This window comes from Ochotona princeps, chromosome 17 (genome assembly GCF_030435755.1).
Source record: "Ochotona princeps isolate mOchPri1 chromosome 17, mOchPri1.hap1, whole genome shotgun sequence".
NCBI classification, from domain to species: domain Eukaryota; kingdom Metazoa; phylum Chordata; class Mammalia; order Lagomorpha; family Ochotonidae; genus Ochotona; species Ochotona princeps.
In genome coordinates, this window is record NC_080848.1 from 33,666,975 (window position 1) to 33,686,315 (window position 19,341).

Below are 19,341 nucleotides of genomic sequence, written 5' to 3' on the forward strand. Positions count from 1 at the left end.
GACATGTACAGGATCATAGGCCTCGTAGGCCAAAGGACTTCTTTGAGTTTCTACTGGGCTTATCTGCACACATCAACTTTTCTTAGGAAACAATGACAAGTAACTTGTACAGTTTCTGAAAGTTCTCTGTGTGTGTGTGTGTGTGTGTGTGTGTGTGTCCTGTGGCTGGTTTTCCCACTGTCAACTGTTGGGACATGTGCAAGTCATAGCAGACTGAACTCCAGAAAGCCCTGCAAAGTGCAAGAGCTGGGGCTAGGAAAGGCACTTCCGTGCTGGGCTGCAGCTCCCACTTTTGACCCTGGGGTTGGGATGCAGGCCAGGTTGGACTGGAAAGTAGCACATCGGATAGGGAAAGACAGCCAGCTCTTTCGAGACTATGCTGTTTAACGGCAGAGTTGAGTGGGGAGTGCAGTTCCTTCTGTAGCACACTCAGTATATGAAAACATTGCCACAAATCTGCTCTGAAGACACAGAAGTGTCAGGGCAGAGCACGAACGCAGTCCCCGACCACCACAAATTATGCAGTCCAGTTTCCCACATTTGGGGAAATCTCAGGGGTCAGCACAGCCCAAGTGCAATGAGTGAACCTCACCTGGGAAAACCGCCTGCCTGATCATGGCATCTCCCCTGTCAGGTATCTGAAAGTTCTTGTAAGTCATCTATGAAGCTTCAATAGGTTTAAGCAGAAACTTCAAAACTTGTTAGAAATTGGGTTACAAGTAAGAAAAGCAAGGAATCAGAGGATATTCATGCACTGAGAATTTCAAGCTCAAGCAAAGCAGCAGCAACATTTACAGATGAAAACTACTGATGGGGGCCCACTGGGATGCTCGATGGCTAAAGCCTCACCTTACAAGTGCTGGCATCCCATACAAGAGCCTTTTTATGTCCCAGTTGCTCCACTTCCCATCCAGCTCCCTGCTTATGGCCAAGGAAAGCAGGTGAGGATGCTCCAAAGCCTTGGGACCCTGCATCCCCACAGGAGACGTAGAGGAAACTCCTGCCGTCTGGCTTTGAACTTCCTCAGCACTGGCCCTTGCAGCTACTTGGGGAATGAACCAACAGACAGAAAATCTTTCACTCTTTCCAATAAAAATAAATAAATCTTAAACAACTGACAGGTTAACCATATACACTACAAACTATGTAACTACCCATACCACTGGAGGAAAGCATTCCGGTGTATCTCCAGAAAACTGCACATTTTAACAGCAAAACCTGACACCACTTCATCACCTTTGTAATTCTCTCAGAAAACCACCTTAATATTTGCATGGGTTAATTATCAAAAACTTTTCTGTAAATCACAAACTCAAATGGAGAGGCAAAAGAAACATATAAATGTATAAAATGAAAAGTCAGTAAGGTTAAGAAGAAATAAGCTGCCACACACCATTGATAATTCCTAAGTGGATAACCACAGGAAGGCAACAGTTCCTATTCCAGGAGGCCAGCAGCTCTGCAGGACCATGTGGGTTCAAATCCCGCTTCCACCAATGACTAGACGAGTAAACTCGGGAAAGTCACTTACCTTTCCTGGACTTAGTTTCTGTGTGTGCAAAATGGGTAACAAAGCCAACTTCAAGTTGTTTCCACAATCCAATTAGCTAAACCATGTTTGCCCAAAGAAGGTAAAAGCTGCTGCCCGCATCAAAGGCTCCCCATATAGGTGCTGGTTTGAGCCCTGGCTGTGTCACTTCCAACCCAGCTCCCTGCTAGTCAGCACCCCATGCCTGGAAGGCAGTAGAAGATGACCCAAGTGCTCTGGCCTCTGCTTCCACAGGGGAGAGCCAGAAGTTTCTGGCCCCTGGCTGGGATCTGGCCCAGTCCTGGCCACTGCAACCACTTGTAGTCTCTCTCTCTCCATCCTCCAATTCTGCTTTTTGAATAAGAAATAAGCTTGAAAATTAAAAAAAAACTAGGTGTGAATGAAATGTACAAGACACGCACACAAAAAAAGACCCTGTAAATATATCCTTAGTATTTCATACATATTTACTCAACTCTCTATTGATTTGGCATAACTAGCAGGTTAAACTATCCTTAATGGAAAAAGAACTTAGTTCTCAAGTTCAAGCAGTTTTGCTAATTTTTCCCACTATTGTCTTTGGCAACATAATTGGAGGAAAGCAATTCATGAGGTCATTTACCAGAGCTTAATCCATTCTAACAAGTTCTAAATTCATTTAAAAGTTGGAAAAAAGGGCCCGGCGCCATGGCCTAGCGGCTAAAGTCCTCTCCTTGATTGTGCCAGGATCCCATATGGGTGCCGGTTCTAATCCCCGCAGCTCCACTTCCCATCCAGCTCCCTGCTTGTGGCCTGGGAAAGCAGTCGAGGACAGCCCAGAGCCTTGGGACCCTGCACCTGCGTGGGAGATCTGGAGGTGGCTCCTGGTTCCCGGCTTCGGATAGGCACAGCACCGGCCGTTGCACTCACTTGGGGAGTGAATCATCGGACAGAAGATCTTCCTCTCTGTATATCTCTCCTCTCTGTATATCTGACTTTGTAATAAAAATAAATAATCTTTAAAAAAAAAAAAAGGTTGGAAAAAAAAAAGAATCACCCATTTCAGTTTACACAGACTTCTAAGTACTATGACCACTTTACCGGTCAAAGGCCCTTCCTTGTCAACAGGACTCACTGCCCATTCCAAGCACACACCCATCACAAGAATAACATCTCAAGTCCTGCCAGCCAATAGCTTAGCAGCATTAGAAAAATGTCTGAGCAATGAGATGCACAAAGTCCTAGGCACCAAAGGAGAAGTCTTGGGAAGGCTCCATCTAAAGTCTTACTCATTCTGCATCAGAAGAAAAAAATAAAACCAGTGAGTCACTTGGATATAAAATCCATAGTCATTTTGAAGTCAGGGGTCCAAAGTCATTATCCCCTTTGAACACATCAGAGTTGTTCAACAAAATCGCTAAACATTGTTGCTACCCATATGTAAGGAAATACAGTGAGAATTCCAAAACCAACAACAAACCACAGACCATCACATCCCAACCAAAAAAAAAAAAAAAACCAAAAACTTCCCCCCACCTGCAGAAAATCCCACCATAATTCCTGCTAAAAAACTGAAGCTCAGCAAGTTGCTGAGACAACAGGCCTGAACATACCAATGAACTGTGTGTGTGCGTGTGTGCAGATGCGGGCCACGTTCCCCAACGCCAGCACCCGGCAGGAAGCTGCCCCACCGCAGGCCCTCACCTGCAGCCTGTCCAGTCTTGGCCAGGAGAGACCCCAGTTCCAGGATGCTCTGCTCTTTGACCTGCACCGCCTCTTCATCGTTCTCCTGGATGTCACGCTTGACTGCGAGAGGAAAATGAAAACCGCCTTACAATTCTGAGTTAAAAATGATACCCAGAGAGCATGTCAGCTTCACATGACCCCTTACAAACTCAAACCCATGTGCCAAGAGACAAATTCTAGAACTTAAGGGGGAAAAATTCTTTGATGACTGGAAACACAAAAGCCTTTCCAGGCCTTTCAGTCTGTGGAAAGCTCCAGCTGATGAGTGTGTAGGAAAAAGCAATTCTATAAAGCCAGTCTGGAAAAACTATCCTATTAAAGTGCCAGTGTCATCCTGGACACTCTTAGAGACTGCTGTTTTATAAGGGAGCAGCTCCTGGCCAAAAAAAGAAAACTTTCTGCTACCTGTCCTGTTTTCAACTGTTAATAATTATCCTAACCCTCAGACAGCCAACAGCCTCTCCCTGTCAGTAGTGATAATTTTACAGATCATCACTACTCAGTACTTTCCTAACTAAGCATCATGACTTGACAAAAACCAAGATTCTGATACTCCATGATGGAGTCCAGAAAGTCAGAGTGTCAACCGGCAAGACTCCGGCCACCAGCTTTGGGGAAGCTACATCCTGGGACAGTGGCAGAGCAAGCGACACTCTCACCACAGCGCTTGCCGTAATCTCGACTTCAGCTAGACAATGCCTGGGCACTTGGTGCAAACAAAGTGGGGAAACACAGTCTCCCTTCCCCCAAGACCCCCAAGGATGAGGGCATCAGGCTCCTGCCATTGCAACCCCAGGGTCACCAACTTCAATAACACACCAGGCCAGCTGAGGGACGAGCCAGCATCCTGCAAGTCCTGCCGCACGTGCCTTCGCAGGCTACCTGTTGATCTCACCCGAATCTTCTCAAACATCGCTGCAGGACTCAGCCAACGCACGCCCTAACTGAACCTAAGACCCTTCCGTATCACCTTCCACTTCTTTCTGCTCACACCTGCCGCTCCAACACACAGCGACTGGTCGGGGCTACCAACTCAGCCGAGTCGAGAAAATCTTTGTGAAGTTTCCCGTGGCACTGCGCGGGAGGAGGCAGGCGGTTCCAGAGTTCCCTCAACTAGCGCAGGGCGGACAACCATCTCCCTCTGAACTCAACTTCCAGGCTGCACGGGAGGACGGGGCAGCCCCGGGACGATGAGTCACCTCGGCCGGCGGGGCAGACCCCCCGAAGGCCGCGCTGGGACCCCGTGCCCGGGCCAGGGGCGCGTCCCGACCCTCGCGGGGCTGTGGGCGGGGGAGTCCACCCCGGGGGCGTCCACACTCGCCAAGGCGGGGAGTCCTCCCGCAGTGCCGGCTCCGGCCGCTCCTGGGGGACGGAGTGGAAGGAAACAAACCCGAGCAGCCGAGCAGATGACCAGGGCGGGAAACGCCAAGGCCTCCCGGCTCGGGACTCGGGGCTGAGCTCCCGGGGAGCCCGGCGGCTCCGGGCACCGGGCAGAGCCCACCGTGAGTCAGCAGCCGCCCGGGCCGCCCGGGGCAGCCGTGCCGGGACTCGTTGCCCGAGCGGCAGCCGAGGGCTCCGGGGGGCTGCGAGCGGCCTGCGCCCCCCGGCCCGGCCCCCTCGCGCGCACACACACACACACACACACACAGTGAGTCAGCAGCGCCCGAGCCGGCTAGCCCGGCCCCTCTCGGCTGCCGCCGAGCCGCACAGGCGGCGCTGGACCCGCGGGACCGGGGAGGCGGCGCGGCGACCTTTACCGATAGAGTGGAGGATGTCGATGGAGGCCTCCCGGTCGGTGCTGAGTAGAGACTGGGCTCTCTGGAACTCCACCACCGCCGCCGCCGCCATCTTACCGCTCTCACACCGTCCCCGGCCGTGGCCGCTGACGCCGGAAACACATACCCGGAAGGCCCGCCCTCTCCGCCCCCCCGCCCTCTCCGCCCCCCCGCCGCCCGCACGCCCAGGGCACCACGGGAGCTGTAGTCTCTCCGCCAGCCCGTAGCGGGTCTTCTGGCAGGTGTGCTCTAAGCTCCCAGCGCCCCCTCGCGGTCGGCCCGGGAAGGAACGCTTCGTCCCCACGACCCCCCACCCCCCCACCCTCCCCCGCCTTCACAAGAGCCTGGGAGCACATGGCCAGGTACTCACTGCAAACTGTCAGGTCGCTCAAAGGCATGCAAGGGACACACACTCCAAGCACATACCCCCTCTCCAGACAGACACACACTCACTCCCTCCCTCTCCAGGCTAGACCCCCAGCTTTTCAGGGACTGAGAAAACTTCCCAGCTGGTTCAGTCTGAGGACAGCCTTGAAGAGAGGTATGGGCCTGGTGCAATAGCATAGCAGATAAAGTCCTCACCCATATGGGCACCGGTTCCCGTCCCAGCAGCCCCCTGTCCCATCCAGCTCCCTGCTTGTGGTCTGGGAAATCGGTGGAGGACAGCCAAGAGCCTCGGGAACCTGCACCCGCGTGGGAGACCTGGAGGACCTTCATGGCTTCTGGCTTCAGACTGGCTCAGCTCCACCCACTGTGGCCGCTCACTTGCGGAGTGAATCATCGGACAGAAGATGTTCCTCTCTGTCTCTCCTCCTCTGTACATCTGACTTGGCAATAAAAATAAATCCTTAAAAAATAAATACATCTTTTTTTAAAAGGAGGCATCTGCTCCATTTCCTCCATTCACTCAACAAACGCCTCTTGGAAGACATGCCCAAGTTTCAGCTCCGATTAAAAAAAAGGGGGAGGGATTTCTTTATTGCTGGTTGCTTCCATTCAAATTACAGATACCGCGGCGGATGCAAGTGCAAGGGAAACATTCGGTAAGGATTTTGCTAATCCTGAAGAAAGTGCTGGAAGTCAGCAAACATTTAGCTCAACCTTCAAAACATTACCAGATAACAGAGTATTTCAACTTTCTGAGACTAAGTTTGATGATCAGGAAAATTAAAGATTGTTTTTCTGGATGGTTGAAAAACAATGTAAATGTATGTAATACCATGGAAATATATACACAAAATTGGTTAAAATGAGAAATTACATCTATTTAGCCAAATAACAAAATCTGCTTCACAGAATTGGTGAAACTTAAACTCTGTATGGTATAAACTTTTAATTAGGGAATCTCAACGGAACTTGAGCTGTGGTTATGCATCAAGGTGAAGGAATTCATGATGGGGGAAGGGTTTGGGGTGAAGGGGGGGGAATCCCAGTCATGTAATGCAATGTAATTAATGATTAAATGAATATTAAAGAAAAAAAAATTTTTTTAAAGGATTTATTTATCTTTACTGCAAAGGCAGATATACAGAGAATAGGAGAGACACTGAGGAAATCTGCCCGATGATTCACTCCCCAAGTGAACACAACACTAGGAGCTGCGCCGATCCAAAGCCAGGAGCCAGGAGCTCTTCCGGGTCTCCCACGCGGGTGCAGGGTCCCAAGGCGTTGGGCCGTCCTCGACTGTTTTCCCAGGCCACAAGCAGGAAGCTGGAGGGGAAGTGGAGCTGCTGGGATTAGAACCAGCACCCATATGGGATCCTGGCACACGCAAGGTGAGGACTTTAGCCACTAGGCTACTGCGACACGCCCCTGAAGCTTAAATTTTTAAATATTCTCGAGCACTTGGGCAGATTAACTGACACATAAATGCATTTGATAAATGGCTGTTATTAGATGTCTAATTAAACTTGCTGATTAACTCCCACTTCTCCCTCCAGTGAGCCTGATAGAAGGTGTAAACAAATCTTTAGTGGCAATTTCATTTTCACGCAATAATGCAGCGATTAACTATCAGTTCTTTCTTCCACCTCAAATTTCTTCACTCTGACCTGCTTCCTTCCTGCTTGTCATACTTGCGTTTCTTCCCACATCAACCTCAAATGCACCACATAGCCCTAACCTCACAAAGCTACACCTTTCTTCTGTATGACTGCTATTTGCTCTCCAGGCTTTTAAGGATTTTATTTTTGAGCCCAGCACAATAGCCTAGTGGTTACAGTCCTCGCCTCGCACATGCCAGGATCCCATATGGGCCCTGGTTCTAATCCCGGCAGCTCCACTTACCATCCAGCTCCCTGCTTGTGGCCTGGGAAAGCAGTTGAGGACGGCCCAAAGCCTTGGGATTCTGCACTCATGTGGGAGACCCGGAGGAGCTCCTGGCTTCTGCCTTGGATCGGCGCAGCACCGGCCATTGCAGTCACATGAGGAGTGAATCATCAGACGGAAGATCTTCCTCTCTGTCTCTCCTCCTCTGTACATCTGCCTTTCCAATAAAAATAAATAAATCTTAAATTTTTTTTATTTTTATTAGAAAGTGATTTATATTGGCAAGTCTGCTTCCTTCTTATCTGTTAAGTTTCTGATTCAGTAAAGTATTAGGCCTTTCACCATAATGTGAACTTCATATGCTAATTCAAATGGATGAGAAGGTGCTGGTGAAATGACTCCATGACTAACTCCTTGCACTGGCTGACCTGGCCCTGCTTCCCATCCAGCTCCCTGCTTGTGGCCTGGGAAAGCAGTCGAGGACGGCCCAAAGCCTTGGGATTCTGCACCCGCGTGGGAGATCTGGACGTGGCTCCTGGTTCCTGGCTTCGGATCGGCGCAGCTCCAGCCATTGAGCTCACTTGGGGAGTGAATCATTGGACAGATCTTCCTCTCTGTCTCTCCTCATGTCTGTATATCTGACTTTGTAATAAAAAATAAATAAATCTTTAAAAAAAATTTCTTTTTATTGGAAATCCAGATTTAAAGATTTACACGAGAGACAGAAACAAATCTTCTGTTGATTCACTGCCCCAAGTTGCCACAACAGCCAGAACTGAGCCAGTCCAAAGACTGCTTTGGGTCTCCCACGCGGGTGCAGGCTCCCAAAGCTTTGGGCTGTCCTGGACTGCTTTCCCAGGCCACAGCAGGGAGCTGGAAGGGAAGCGGGGCAGCCAGCTATGAACTGGTGCTCATATGGGATGTTGGCATGTGCAAGGCAAGGTCTTTGGCCACTAGGCTATCACGCCTGACCACCATAAACATGTTAGTATCCCAAAGTTGAGCAAGTAGGGAATACTATATATAATCACATTAATATAAGACTGTGTACTTTCCCGTCTCTTCTTTCTCCTATTCCATGACAGGGAGCTACGATGATCAGTTTTGACTCAGGGCTAGCTCCTCAATTCTATATATTCACTGCCTTTGGAACTCCAAACTGCGGAGAAATGGCAAAAATTAGGGAAATGTGTCATTATTATCTTTTATTTATTATCTTTTCGCCTCTGTCTGGAAATATTTCGATCACACACACCTAAACTTCCAGACACCTTACTGAACTTAAGAATGAATGAAGGGGGCCCGGCGGCGTGGCCTAGCGGCTAAAGTCCTCGCCTTGAAAGCCCCGGGATCCCATATGGGCGCTGGTTCTAATCCCGGCAGCTCCACTTCCCATCCAGCTCCCTGCTTGTGGCCTGGGAAAGCAGTCGAGGATGGCCCAAAGCTTTGGGACCCTGCACCTGCGTGGGAGACCCGGAAAAGGTTCCTGGTTCCCGGCATCGGATTGGCGTGTACCGGCCGTTGTGGCTCACTTGGGGAGTGAATCATCGGATGGAAGATCTTCCTCTCTGTCTCTCCTCCTCTCTGTATATCCGGCTTTCCAATAACAATAAAATCTTAAAAAAAAAAAAAAAAAAAAAAAAAAAAAAAGAATGAATGAAGGCCCGACAGCGTGGCCTAGTGGCTAAAGTCCTCGCATTGAACACACCGGGATCCCATATGGGCCCTGGTTCTAATCCCGGCAGCTCCACTTCCCATCCAGCTCCCTGCTTGTGGCCTGGGAAGGCAGTTGAGGATGGCCCAGTGCATTGGGACCCTGCACCCATGTGGGAGACCCGGAAGAGGTTCCTGGTTCCCGGCATCAGATCGGCGCGCATCAGCCCGTTGCGGCTCACTTGGGGAGTGAATCATCGGACAGAAGATCTTCCTCTCTGTCTCTCCTCTTTGTATATCTGACTTTGTAATACAAATAAATCTTTAAAAAAAAAAAAAAAGAAGTGTCCATATGTGAGTTTTGTGCCCACATGAATTGTCAGTGAAGAATGAGAGTAAAAAAATCAAGATATTTTAAGTCTAACAAATTTATCAGTAACAGACTTTTCATTACAGACTTTTTCATTCATTCTTTTTTTATTTTTGTTTTTATTTATTTTTTTAAGATTTTTTTTTTTTATTACAAAGTCAGATGGGAAGTGGAGCTGCCGGGATTAGAACCAGGGCCCATATGGGATCCCAGCGCGTTCAAGGCGAGGACTTTAGCCGCTAGGCCATGCTGCTGGGCCCTGTATTTATTTTAAAGGCCCCTGAAAATAGGGGGGGGGGTCAGTTACTTGATGATGTTTTAGAGACCCCGATATGGGGAAGAGGGTTCTGAGGGTGGTTGTAATAGTTGTGAGAGGTTGTTGGTCTCACTGCTTCAGGGTTAAAGAAAATCTTTCCAAGGTCTACTGGTAGACAAAGTCCACCTTAGCACATCCACAGAACCAGGAGCAGGTGACAAGACTTCCAAACTGTTCTGCTATCCATCCTCTCCTGAGGCAGTTGACATTCCCTGCTGGCCTGGATGAGCTGGTCTTCATGTGCTCTGTGTGTATCCGGACACACTGTCCACTACTGAGGCAACAGCAACTGAGAAGGCCCACACCTGACACAGGCACTCCAAAGCCAGACAACACATTCTGTGATTTTCCCTGCAGCAGGGTGTGAGTCCAGCGGTTCTATTTCCCAAACCTGCTTTATTTTTTGTAATTATTTTGATAATCTTTGCATAGTTGATTATGCTATTTCTCAAACTTTAAAACTTTATTTCTGGGGCAAGTGCAGTGGCCTAATGGCTTTTTTAAAAAGATTTATTTATTTTTATTAAAAAGTCACATGTACAGAGAGGAGGAGAGACAGAGAGGAAGATCTTCCAGCCGATGATTCACTCCCCAAGTGAGCCGCAACGGTCGCTGCTGCGCCGATCCGAAGCCGGGAACCAGGAACCTCTTCCAGGTCTCCCACTGCCACGCAGGTGCAGAATCCCAAGGCTTTGGGCCGTCCTCAACTGCTTTCCCAGGCCACAAGCAGGGAGCTGGGTGGGAAATGGAGCTGCCGGGATTAGAACCGGCGCCCATATGGGATCCCGTGGCGTTCAAGGTGAGGACTTTAGCCGCTAGGCCCCACCGCTGGGGCCAGCCTAATGGCTTCTCTTCCAGCTCCCTACTTATGGCCTGCAGAAACAGTAGAGCACAGCTCAAACCCTTGGGACCCCGCACCCATGAGGGAGACCCAGACAGGGGCTCCTGGCTTCTAATCAGTTTAGTTCTAGCCATTGTGGCCACTTGAGGAGTGAACTGGTGGATGGAAGATCTTGGTCTCTCATTTTCTCTATAAATCTCTTAACAATAAAAAAAAATTTTTCAATCTATTTTAAAAACTTCATTCCTACAGTGAGCATTTTGTCAGGAAGCATTAAACTGGGCCGCGTTCAGTAGCCTAGCAGCTAAAGTCCTTGCTTTGCAAGCAATGAGATCCCATATGACCACCAGTTCTAATTGCTTCCCACCCAGCTCTCTGCTTGTGGCCTGGGGAAGCAGTCGAGGAAGGCCCAAAAACCTTGGGCCCCTGCACCCACGTGGGAGACACAGAAAAGCCTCCTGGCTCTGGGGATCTGCGCAGCTCTGGCCATTGCGGCCACTTGGGGGGTGAATCAGCTGATAGATAGAAGATCTTCCTCTCTCTGTCCCCTTCGCTCTGTATATCTCATTTTCAAACAGAAGTTTAAAAAATGAAATTAAAAAAAAAAAAAGCATTAAACCATAGCATGAGGTGCCAGCATCTCAAATGGGAGTTCCTGGTAGCAAACTAGTTTCCTGCTCAAGTGCCTGTGGAACTGCAGAGGATGGTTCACTTAGTCCCTGCCCCTCCATGGGAGACCTAGATGCAGGTCCTGGCTCCTGGCTTCCACCACCTGTTGCAGGCATCAGGGGAATGACCCAGCGCGTCTCGCTCCATCCCCTCCGTCTCTGTGCTCTGCTTTCCAAGTAAATCACTTAAAATTTTTTCCATTAATTCTACTATTAATACCCTGATTGATTCAACACTCAAATGGGGTTAAGAAGAACAATAATCACAGATTTGTTTTTTTCATCCCAGGGCTTCTATTTATGTTGATGTTTGATTCCTCTGCACTTGTCATGTTTTATTTCTCTTCAGTATTTCAGATCTAAGAATAACAGCACAAACCAACAATGCATTCATTATCTGAAATATGTCTAATCAGCAACATTCAATTTTAAATGCATATAGCTTAATTATGCACATAGATTAATCCCACCTTTCACAAATACAGGATCAAGGAGGGTGGCCTAGGCCAAATATTCTAACATACCACCCAGATTTTCCAGAGAATGAAATTATAACTGTGGAAAACATAATTTTCAAAAGTACACCAGCTACTTAAATTTTGAAATAACATTCAAAATGGTGTACAATACATTCATTCTTTTTTCTAAGAAAAGCTTTATTATTTGAAAAGTGTTGGGAGAGGCAGAGAGGTATCTTCCAGGCATTGCTTTACTCCCCACATGGCCACAACGGATAGGGCTGGGTCAGGCCAAGGCAGGCCTTGAACTCTTTGGTAGTCTCTCTCCCACTGCTTTCCCAGGCACATTAGCAAAGTCAGACTTGAAGTGGAGCAGCCAGGACTCAAACCACATGGGACTCAGGCAGCGGTTTAACCAGCATAGTATTAACCGCCTCAGTTCTTTCTGGGAGCCAAGGAGCACCACCAGGGACCTGATTACACATCCTTAACCATGCGTGAATCCCATCCCAGTTATCTCTTACTTGAGCCCTTGTCTTACCTTTAGTTTCCCAAAATCTAGGGTAATCTCTGGCACAGAACTGAAGCCAGACCCCTACACAGTCCCTTGGGTGTTGATACTGGATGCCCTCAGGCTCTTGTCACCCACCATTTCCCAGTCTCCGTCTCTCAGCTTAAGTTTCATACCAACATGAATGAACTAAAAAAGAGGAAGTGGTCATTTCTCTCAATACGAATTAGAATTATCTTGGTGTTTGGCCTGGTTGTGTTACATGAATACCATCATGTATCTGGCATAGTGGTGCAGCGGGTTAAGCCACACCAGCATACCCTATGACCCAGCCATTCCTAGAACAATCCTTTCATATGTATACCAGGAGACATGCTGTACTGTTCATCCAAGAGAAAATGGATAAGTTCTGACACATTTGGCAATGAAAAACACAGGACAGCCAAGTGGGTCGGACCTCGACCTAACATAAGGCTGGAGATTATATACCCCGTTTTGGCTGTAACGTATATCAAAGTCAACTCAAAAGTAACAAATTTAGACTTATGTGGCTCCCGGGTGCAAGCAGTCTATTCCGTTCTCACACTCATTATTTACACTCCTACACTTACTGTTTATGCTCCCACACTTATTATTTACGGCTCATCCCATCCTGGCACCCTTATCTGTATGGCTCCTCCAGTGCCTGGGACCAGGGAACTATGCCCGTGCCTGCCTGCACCCGGGTTAGTTGATAGATAAGGTTACACAGAAACAAGAGAGACAAGATTTATCGCTAAAGTGGAGCTTTAACACAGTTCAGGCGCCTCCTGACCTAGCGAAGTAGTGGCTTCTCACCCCAAAAGGCCTAATATCACCTAACGCTGATATTCTTAACATTCTAACATACTAACATTATACCAACACTCTAACAGGACCAGCACTGTGATCCACTGTGTTGGGCTGCCACCCAATGCCAGCATCTCTGACACTGGTTCAAGTGCCTGTCTGTCCCACTTCCCATGCTGTTCCCTACTAGTGTGCCTGGAAAAGCAGCAGCAAATGATTCAAGTAACTTGGTCTCCTGCCACTCACATGGAAGGTCTGAGTGATGATTATTCCCCCTGGATCTGGGTTGATACAGTCCAGGACATTGTGGCCATTTGGAGAGCGAACCAATATACGCAAAATTTCTGTAACTCTATCCTTCAAGAAAACAAATCTTTCAAACTAAATGAAATCCTAAGATAGAAAGAAAACTCTCATTGCTTCTTGATCTTTTGGCTAAGATCAAGTGTGAAAGGAAACTCTGATACATTGGCTCACTCTCCAAAGGCCTCCAGTGGGCTAGGCCATGCTGAAGCTGGGAACCAGCAACTCAACCCAGGTTTTCCATATAGGTGGCAGAACCATTGACTGAGCCATCATCATTGCCTCCCAGGAGCTGTATCAACAGGAGTCTGAAGTCATGAGTTGAACATAGGCACTCTGATACTAGGCTAAATCCCCACTCCAAGACAGTAATTTAAAGTAGGTTAAAAGTATTCAAGGCTTCAAGCCAAATGCAGTGATCGGATCCTAAAGGTAAGACTTTTAACCCTATTAAGACAAAAAGAAGACAAAATGTGCCTTCCTCTCAGCTGGGAAAAATCAACTCAAGCATTTGGAGTTTTCAGGATTAGTGCCGTCACCAGTAACTCAAGGGACAGAATGTTTCTTACCAATTCCTCCCTTAGGATAGTGCAAAATTGAGTCAACAGTTCTAAGAGTTTGTCTCAAAGAGCACCTGGAAGGAAAAAGCAATGTAGATGATGATCCAACGCCTTTAAGATTTCATTTTGTAGATAAAGTACTCCAATGCTATCTAAGCATTTTTAGGAGACCAAAGCACCCAAAATCCCATTAATCCTGTGAGGTACTATGGGTATTCCTTCCCTGAAGCCTCCTGCTGCAGGTATCATAAAAATCTCACTTTGCTGTCCCCAGTCTCATGCAAACCAAGATCACTCAGCATTTCTCTAATTCTTGGTGCCATGTTACTAATTCAACTAGAATTCAACTCAGATTCAACTTCAACCCTGTGGCCACAACCGATCAGGGTTACACTGCAAGCCATCCACCTCCAGATAGAATTCCAGAAGTCCTCCATCCCATGGGGAGGAAATCCGCATTCTCCCAGTGACCCTTAGAAAAACTCTGGAAACTGCTCTGCTGCCAGTTAATAGGTAGTCATGTCCCTTTTGGAATGGCAGGTGCACAGCCACTTTAAAAGGGACAACTTCTCCCTAGAAGTGCTTTTACTAAGATGAAACCACAGCATTCACTTCCTTAAGTAAGATTCTAATTTCTTTTAGATTTATTTTTATTTTTTTTTAAAGATTTATTTTTATTACAAAGTCAGATATACAGAGAGGAGGAGGAGACAGAGAGGAAGATCTTCTGTCCGATAATTCACTCCCCAAGTGAGCCGCAACGCGCCGATCCGATGCCAGGAACCAGGAACCTCTTCCAGGTCTCCCACGTGAGTGCAGGGTCCCAATGCATTGGGCCGTCCTCAACTGCTTTCCCAGGCCACAAGCAGGGAGCTGGATGGGAAGTGGAACTGCCGGGATTAGAACCAGGGCCCATATGGGATCCCGGTGCGTTCAAGGCGAGGACTTTAGCCGCTAGGCCCCGCCGCCGGGCCCTAAAGATTTATTCTTATTACAAAGTCAAATACACAGAGGAGGAGACAGAGGGGAAGATCTTCCGTCTGATGATTCACTCCACAAGTGAGTGCAACGGCCGGTGCTGTGCCAATCCGAAGCCAGGACAGCCAGGAAACTCCTCCAGGTCTCCCACACAGGTACAAGGTCCCAAAGCATTGGGCCGTCCTCAACTGCTTTCCCAGGCCACAAGCAGGGAGCTGGATGGGAAGTGGAGCTGCTGGGATTAAAACGGCACTCATATGGGATCCTGGTGCGTTCAAGGTGAGGACCTTAGCCGCTAGGCCATCATGCTGGGCCCCGCGATTCTAATTAAGAAACTTATTTTTATTGCAAAGTCAGAGACAGAATCCCTCTCAATTATGTAAACACGACTAACTACAGAAAAAGCAAAAGATAAAAAATATAAATCCAGATTGTATATCTGTGGTAGGTAGTTGAAATATTTTTCTGAAAATGATAAATTATAAATTTATATCTTAGTGGAGAAGCAAGATACAAATATCTCTTCAGCAGCTTCACTCCCTAAGTGGCCATGACTGGGACTGAGCCGATCGCAAACAAGGAGCCAGGAACCTGGAACTTCTGGGTCTCCCACACAGGTGCAGGGTCCCAAGGCTTTGTGAAGCCGCCCATTGCTTTTCCAGGCCACAAGCAGGGAGCTGGAAGGGAAGTGGAAAACCTGAAATACAACGCAGTGTTTGTTTGGGATCCCAGAAGTGCAGGCAGAGAATTTTAATCACCAAGCCATCAAGCAACGCCCAAGACAGTTACTTCATGTCAAGTGTAACTGAGTTTCTCAGGCTCACTCACACTGGTTACAAGTAACAGAAAATCCAACTTGTGGAGATTTTTTGGAAGAATGTCTCGAAATATCAGCCATCAAGCAGAGGGTCATATTTGAAAATGAGTTATGAAAGGGTTTTTGGAGTGCATAAGTTTGATTAACCATATGCATTTTCAAGTGGATTTGTAGTCCTTATTTTGTCATCATTAAACTATCATTAACATGCTGACAGATTTTAAAAAACCTACAGGGCCTGGCGGCATGGCCTAGTGGCTAAAGTCCTCGCCTTGAAAGCTCCGGGATCCCATATGGGCCGCCGGTTCTAATCCTGGCAGCTCCACTTCCCATCCAGCTCCCTGCTTGTGGCCTGGGAAGGCAGTCGAGGATGGCCCAATGCATTGGAACACTATACCCGCGTGTGGGAGACCTGGAAGAGGTTCCTGGTTCCTGGCATCGGATCGGTGCACACTGGCCCGTTGCGGCTCACTTGGGGAGTGAATTATTGGACGGAAGATCTTCCTCTGTCTCTCCTCCTCCCTGTACATCTGACTTTGTAATACAAATAAATCAGTCTTTAAAAAACAACAACAAAAAAACCCTACAGGGTCCAGTGCAGTAGCCTTGTGGCTGAAGTCCTCACCTTGAGCGCACAATTCTATAAGGACACCAATTCTAATCCCAGCAGCTCTACTTACCCTCCAGCTCCCTGCCTGCGGCCTGGAAAAGCAGTTGAAGACAGTCCAGGGCCTGCGCTCACAAGGGAGACATGGAATAAACACTTGGCTCCTCACTACACACTGGCTCAGCTCTGGTTGTTGTGCAACAGTGAACCAAATGGAAGACCTTCTTTTTTGTCTCCTCTCTTTAAAACTGCCTTTCCAGGCTTGCTTTGTTTTAGCTACCTATGGCCATTTGGGCAATGGAACCAAAAGAACCAGTGAATGACATTTCTTCTGCTTCTTTCCACTTATCTGATATGCCTTTCCAATAATACAATTTTACTACAAAATCTTTGGATTTTCACACAGACCTTATAGGCGCTTTTTTCTATTGGCTTTATAATATTCACACTATGTGCCAGATACACATGGAAAACATCAGCGATGAGCTGTTTCCAGGAAGAACCCTGATGCCATCTCAGCTTCCTGCCTCCCTCGGGCCAAAACAACAGAGTTTCACTAGCCTCAGTGCGACCTCTCCTGCAGTCCACAGACACTTCCACCTGGGAATGTTTTAAAGACTGAGTCTGTGCAGAAGATCAACTTCCACCATGAAGACACGTCACAAATACGTCTTCTGACCTACTCTCTACCACCAAAGACATTCCCGTGCAGGACTCAAGCTACTTTCCAAAAGGGACTGCTGATAAGTAACTTACAGATGGACTCTTAGGTTCCCTCTCCATTACCAAAGATGGCACTATGCATTGTAATTTGTACTAAGTGTATTGTTACCAATTGTCTTAGTTCTTCCCTGTCACCTGATACTTTTGCTATCTTGAGAAAACCCTCATATTTAATGTTACCTGTAAACTTGATTGAACCTTGGTATGATGACACTGCCCTTCATGCTTTAGAATCAATTTCCACAGCCTTGTCATGCTCTAAACGTTTCATAGTTTCTTTAGTTTTAAGTATTATTGAATTTATTACTCTCATAGGGTCTCTTATAGCTTCCCCTACTGCCCTAGTACAAGTTCATACAGCTGATTATGTTAATTCCTTAAAAAAAAAACATCAGTGAGTTAAATTGTCCACCCCATATTCTGAAATTTAGTGACTTGTTTCCACACTTGTTTACCCAGGTATGCTACATCTTGCTCCTTACACACCCATACTCTATTCCAAAATCCACCTCCCTGCAGACATGCTGTGGTCGGTCGGCTTCAAGTTTTAACTCCTGGGCTCAACAAAATTACTAAGGATGGATGAAGTTATAAATCAGCTCAATATTCTGGACACAAAAAAAGAGGGCTCACTCAGACAAGTGTCGTAATATTTATTCATCTTCTTAAGCAGGCACTCTTGTACACAATGACAATAGTAATCCATTCCCTCCGAACAAGTGGTTTTAATAATTTGTGAAGCAAAAAGCCTCAATGTGTAACTGAACTCAGAGACTGATGATTGGAAAACAGCAACATATTTGAAACAGAATTTGTGGCTCACTACAGACACCCTCCATTGACCAACAACCAATGAAGCAAACTTCACCGTTCTTCGTGAGCTCCAGTTTGCTCATGACCTATCTTCCCAAATACTACCCGGACAGAAACTAAATATGCAATTATAAATGTGTTTCCCCACTTTTGTTCTGCACCAGTTTCCAGTAACTTGGCCAATTAACCCATCAACATGTAAAATGCACTAGAATCACTTATGTTACCAATTAAATCCTAATTTAAAGACTACATTTTATCACTGGTAAACAAAACTTAGCATTTCATTGTAACCTCCAGTGGTTTGGTGTCCTTAGGTGTGACATCTAATGGTGCACAATGGTCTTGTCCTCCCCAAGTAGCTCACCTGAGGCCCTTCCCATCATGCCAAGCATATCCCTCCTCAGCAGGAGAAATGCTACAACATGCTAAGAAATACATCTGTTTCCAGAAATAAACGACCTTTCTTGTTATAGCAACACCAGTCATCATTTGGACAATTTAATTTGTTCTCTCATTATTATGGCAGGACGGGGTGAGGCTCCCAAGTGTCATCACTGTTTCTCCATTAAAAAAAAAAAAAACTGCTTTAATAGAAAACAAGTTTCAGTTTCACATCTTTCCACTCTCCGTATACTTGCTGCAGCATTGCAGAAACAGCAGACACCCCTCCATCTAATCTGCCTACCGTCAGTTTCAATTACAGGTGGAAAGTGATGGAAGACTTCAAGTGAACACATAGCACTGGATTTTAAAAGAACATTTAAATAACTAATTTTTTAACAGCCACTTAATTATAAGCTGAAAAAAGCTTAAAATATAAAATTAAGTATCACAGAAAACAATAATTATGCATGAAAATTTGTAACAATATCAGACATGCATACAACAGAGATGTCAAGAATTCTTGTTCACCTTAAATACTATTTCAAAGTATGGAATGTTGGCAACTTGGTCTCACCACTACTACATGCATTTAAAGTTACATACTTACCATCTGTCACTGTCTGGGTTATCCCGATAGGAACCAACAGTTTCTTAAAAACTTACTATAGGAGTGCACTGCTGTAGCACACTGGCACATTTTAGAATCGACCAGAGTTGAGCACTGCTGGTTCACAAAAATCTTACCAGAAAGCACAATATAAAAATAGCTTTAAGATACAACTACTGAATTAATTTAAGATCTGGCTAAAAACTGAAGCAAAAAAAAAAAAAGAAAAGCACAGTATAGTGAAAAGGGGGGGAGGGATGAGGGATGGTAAACTATAACATACTAATCTTCACCTTTACACCTACTTTGAAAAATCAGTTTTTCTAACCCAAGTTTTTTAGAAGGGCTAAACGAAATTTAGAAACAATGCAGCTGGAAAACTTTGGTTTGCTCGACCAATCTTAGTAAACCCTCTTTTCATCCCAATGCCACTTAATTGCTGCTCAAATAATGCAACAAACTGTATGCCAAGAAGGAAAAGATGTCCTGATGTTTCATTTTTTTAGACCTATATAAGTTGGCAACCAGAAACATTGAGAAAAAAACATTTTGTAAGCATAAAAGAAAGTATTAAGTTGTAATAGGCTCTAAAAAGCTAGATAACC

At 46.5% G+C, this 19,341-nt stretch overlaps 1 protein-coding gene and 1 non-coding gene across 3 annotated transcripts in view; both read right to left on the bottom strand.

Moving 5' to 3' along the window:
• Positions 1-5,151, bottom strand: part of PSMD11 (proteasome 26S subunit, non-ATPase 11) — a 38,287-nt gene extending 33,136 nt beyond the window's left edge. The window contains exons 1-2 of one of the 2 annotated variants that reach the window (XM_058675349.1): positions 5,011-5,139; positions 3,212-3,313 (exon numbers count right to left, since the gene is read on the bottom strand). In XM_058675349.1, the coding sequence (XP_058531332.1) occupies positions 3,212-3,313; positions 5,011-5,101 (193 nt within the window). In that variant the 5' untranslated portion in view covers positions 5,102-5,139. Of the gene's footprint in view, positions 1-3,211; positions 3,314-5,010 lie in introns of both variants that reach the window. The other variant, XM_004593876.3, reaches the window with a different exon arrangement.
• On the bottom strand, positions 479-642 carry LOC118759742 (U1 spliceosomal RNA). Its single transcript, XR_004996395.2, has one exon. It is a non-coding gene; the product is annotated as a U1 spliceosomal RNA (small nuclear RNA).
• Positions 5,152-19,341: the final 14,190 nt, after the last annotated feature.